The sequence below is a fragment of the Nannospalax galili genome, unplaced genomic scaffold (genome assembly GCF_000622305.1).
Source record: "Nannospalax galili isolate Female #2095 unplaced genomic scaffold, S.galili_v1.0 scaffold1200, whole genome shotgun sequence".
Classification (NCBI taxonomy): domain Eukaryota; kingdom Metazoa; phylum Chordata; class Mammalia; order Rodentia; family Spalacidae; genus Nannospalax; species Nannospalax galili.
The window spans coordinates 2,075,712-2,079,988 of record NW_008347131.1 but is presented as its reverse complement, the minus strand read 5'-3'; the positions used below and the strand labels follow the sequence as shown (position 1 = coordinate 2,079,988).

At 36.0% G+C, this 4,277-nt stretch overlaps 1 protein-coding gene across 1 annotated transcript; it reads left to right on the top strand.

Annotated features, from left to right (window-relative positions):
• Window positions 1–2,698: 2,698 nt before the first annotated feature.
• On the top strand, window positions 2,699–3,593 carry LOC103742570 (olfactory receptor 4C45-like). Its single transcript, XM_017800752.1, has 2 exons — window positions 2,699–2,731; window positions 2,826–3,593. The coding sequence occupies exons 1-2, from the start codon at window positions 2,699–2,701 to the stop codon at window positions 3,591–3,593; spliced, it is 801 nt and encodes a 266-aa protein (XP_017656241.1).
• Window positions 3,594–4,277: the final 684 nt, after the last annotated feature.

Below are 4,277 nucleotides of genomic sequence, written 5' to 3'. Positions count from 1 at the left end.
TTCTGAAACCTAGTCTCATTAGTGATTCAATAATAAAAACATTATATTCTCCAATGTTAATCGGGCACATACCCTTGAATACTATCAATTCCATTCTTGGGACAGACACCCAAACTAAAACACGCACGTTGTCAAAGAAAAATCTATCTGAACGCTAAGGTATGCTGAAAACCATTCTATATTTTGTCCCAGGATCAACAGTGTCGCAATTAACAAATAATCACAACAAAGAAACTTTAAATATTATATAAATCACATCTGACTCTAAACTTACATCTTACTTTAAACCGCACACATCCTTAATGGCAAACTAACTGCATTTCTTCTAAAACTAGCCACTGTTAATGTTGTTTGTGGGTATCAAGAGGAAGTAAGCAAAAGACCTCAATTATTGTTTTGGCAAAGATTTCAACAGAGACCATTACCAATCCTCTGGGAAAGTCTATTCAACCATTTCCTTAGAATCCATAAAGAACGAATCACAACTGAGGGTCAGAGAGCCAATGACAGGATGAGAGCATGTAGCAAAGAGATGAAGGTTTCAAGAAATCCTACTGTTGTTGGTAAGGCACCCAGGGCCAGGGCATAATGTTAAAGCAGAGCTTAGTTAGGAATGAAATGATTTCTTTCTCCATATTGTTCAGAAAACATGCTCAAATAGGTAGAAAAATTGTCCAACAAAGTTGATTTTATTTACTTACTCATGCTATAATTGAATACACTAATGTTTCTGTAGCTTGGCTTTATTCTTAGTTTTATTTAGATTGAAATAAGAATGAAAAGAAGAAAATAGGGAGGGATCAAGCTCTAGAACTATAAAATTTTCCTAGATGAAATTGCTCATTTGGGGAGTTAATCCTGATTGGACTGGCTATGGGAATCAAATGGAGAAAAAAAAACATCCAAAATGGAAATTTATCTAAAGAGATAATTTTAGTGTCATCTTACAGAGTCCACTAAAAGGTGTGCTGTGTATGGATGAGAAGCAGAAATAATGACCACAGTTGCACTCAATCTGTAAAGAAAGGATCCCACAATCAACTAAACACAGGTCAGTTAACTACCTCTTTTTTTTCAAAATTAAGCAAATTGACTAGAATTAGCAAATATATTTTTACCATAGATTTTTTATTTATATATTTGACTTGACATTTAATATTTGATATTACAATGAATGAATGACATGCAGTAACATTAAGGTATAAATAGAAAATATTCTTTATAATTTTGCTAAATCGGATGCTGCTGAGAATGATTGGAATCACATTGAAATGTATTTAGTGTTTCTGTCTTAGTAAATGCACTGATTCTTGACAGTTCTGTTTGTCACAACGTAGAGTTTTTCCCATTTTTATAGTTTCTACTATGCTATATGAAGCTAGAAATTGTGTATTAAATTAATTGAGAATGATCAACCACATAGGTACCATCTATAGGAGTCTTGACTAGAAAGGAAACACTCAGGGCTAAACTGTCCTGAAAAGAAATATCTTTTTTCTCACTTTTATTGGTGCTAAGTGATCATGATGTTGATCTCAGTGACCAGAACTTTTTATGAGCAGGGAGAACCTAGGGGAATTACTTGGTGTGGTTTTTTTTGCAGGTATTGCAGAAATGGGGAGGAAAAAAAGGAATAGAAAAAGTAAAATACCTCCAGCTCATTTAAAACAACTCTAGCTTACCCTTTGAAAACCCAAATCTAGTTCACTTAAGAGAATGTATTCTTATGTGCTCAATATTTCTACCACTTGTCAATGAAAACATCAAATTCATCTTATTTTGACTGAATTTATGCCCAGAATGAAATGTGTAATGTCTTAGCAAACCCCATCAATTCTGTCCTGTAAATAGGAAATTCAGGTAACCTTCTGTCCCATTTCATTTCAATCATAAAATGCAAGTTCAGAAAAGAAATTTATCTAATTGTAAGCATAATCATAATTGTGATAGAAATTCTACTTTGAGGAAGATTTACCTATGAAATATTGTGAGCCTTTAGAGAACTTTGTAACACATGTTCACATCTGAAGACATAGAGAAAATGGTCATGAAAGAAGTGGCTATGGAAAACTGGGCACAAAACCTGCTACTACAGAATGAATTAAGCACGCTGAAGGAAATGTAATGCATATGGTTCCTTGGCACTCAGAATGAAGATATTCCATCTGCAACTCGTTTGTCTATCCAGGCCCAGGCACAATTTATATGATAGAAAGAAATCAGAGCTCACACAACATAGCTGCCTTAAATTTAGGAAGAACTGTCTCTTTTGTGTGCAAAACAGTCATCATTTGTATAATGCTGCATTTTTATTGAAAATATCCATGTAAGTAGACATATATAATTTTAAAAAATAATTGATGCTGATTGTATTTACCCCACAAAAAAATAATGAAGAGGGTCATGTTTGAGATCATTGCAAGAACTAAGAAAGTTTAGAAGCCAAGCAAGAGTCAGCTATCATACTTTTCCTGTTTTGTGCTATTTCTGAGATATTATGACTATTCTACTAACATAAATCAAGAGTAATCAAACCTAATTTGTTATCTTTACAACTGCAGGCAATGTGATTCTATCTGCAGAGGTGAGTAAAAGAGCAGCTAAATCAATTTCAGGGTTCACAACTAAGGAGATAATGAAGTATTTTCGTTCTGGATTTAAAACATCATAAGCCAAACATTCTATGCTTGTGTTTCAGATGACCATAGATCCACAACATGAACTGAACCAATGGAGGAGAAAAGGACAAAAAATATCACAGAATTCATCCTTCTGGACTTGACCCAAGACCCGAATTGCAGACACTCTTATCTTCTGTGTGTTTTATAATCTATTTGGTCCCGCTGACAGGCAACATGCTCATCTCTGTCACCATCTTCATTAGCCCAGCACTGGATTCCCCCGTGTACTTTTTTCTCTCCTATTTGTCCATCATAGATGTTTTCTACTCTTCTACTATAGCACCCAAAATGGTCTTTGACTTAATCTCTGAGAGGAACACCATTTCCTTCAGTGGCTGCATGACTCAACTTTTTGCTGAACATGTTTTTGCTGGAGCTGAAATCATCTTGCTGATTGCCATGGCCTATGACCGCTATGTGGCCATCTGCAAGCCCTTGCACTACATGACCATCATGAGTCGACCTGTGTGTGTTTTCCTGGTGGTGGGAGCTGGAATGGTGGGGTTGATTCATGGCCTGATCCAGACTTTATTTATAGCCCACTTACCATTCTGTGGCCCCAATATTATTGACCACTTTTCCTGTGATCTCATACCACTCCTGAAGTTGGCCTGCACTGACACCCACACTCTGGGGCCCCTGATGGCTATCAACAGTGGGTCAATGTGCTTTCTCACTTTCTTTGTGCTGGTTGCTTCCTATGTCATCATCTTGTACTCCCTGAGGAATCACAGTTCTGAAGGGCGTCACAAAGCCCTGTCTACCTGTACCTCTCATGTCACTGTTATCATCTTATTCTTTGTACCTTGCTCTTACATGTATGTAAGACCCATGACCTCCATCCCCATTGACAAAATCGTGAGTGTGTTTTGCACCCTAGTAACACCTCTATTGAATCCTTTAATCTACTAAATGAGGAAGTCAAAAGGGTTGTGAAGAAGCTCTGGGGTCAAATAGTGAATGCTAGTGAGAAATAATTCTCATGACATATATTTAGTCCACAATATTCAGTGACATTTTGTACATATTTGTTCTCTTCCTTAAATGATTTACCATAAGACAATTATCTTCTGCATCAAATATTAATTGACAACTGAACATTTTATTTATTAATGTGGTTAAAACAGTGTAATAACACATGTGGACAATGTGTAACATAAAATATGATAATATGGATTTTCATTTCCATGACTAATCGTTTGTCATTTATTTGTTTTGAGAATTGTTAAGCTTACTTCTGGTTCTTACAATATCTAAATACATTATCATGAACTATGGTCACTGTCCTCATCTTAGAATTTACTCTTCAGGGCTGGAGAGATGGCTCAGTGGTTAGGAGGAATGACTTCTCTTTCAGAGGACCCAGGTTCCATTCCCAGCACCCACATGACAACTAACAACCATCTGTAACTACAGTTCTTAGGAATTCAACACCTTCTGACCTCCACAGGCATTTCATTACGTGGGTGCACTTACACATGTGCAGGCAATACACTCATATACCTAAAATAAAAATAACAAATAAAATAAGAACTTACTCCTCCTACCTAACTATATTTGCAGATGTGATATGCAGCCTCATCTTATTCCTTCTAC

Coding starts and splice junctions, on each gene's coding strand:
- LOC103742570 (XM_017800752.1), top strand. CDS start 2,699: ATGACCATAGATCCACAACATGAACTGAACCAA. Junction 2,732..2,825: donor CACAACATGAACTGAACCAA/TGGAGGAGAAAA, acceptor TCTGTGTGTTTT/ATAATCTATTTGGTCCCGCT.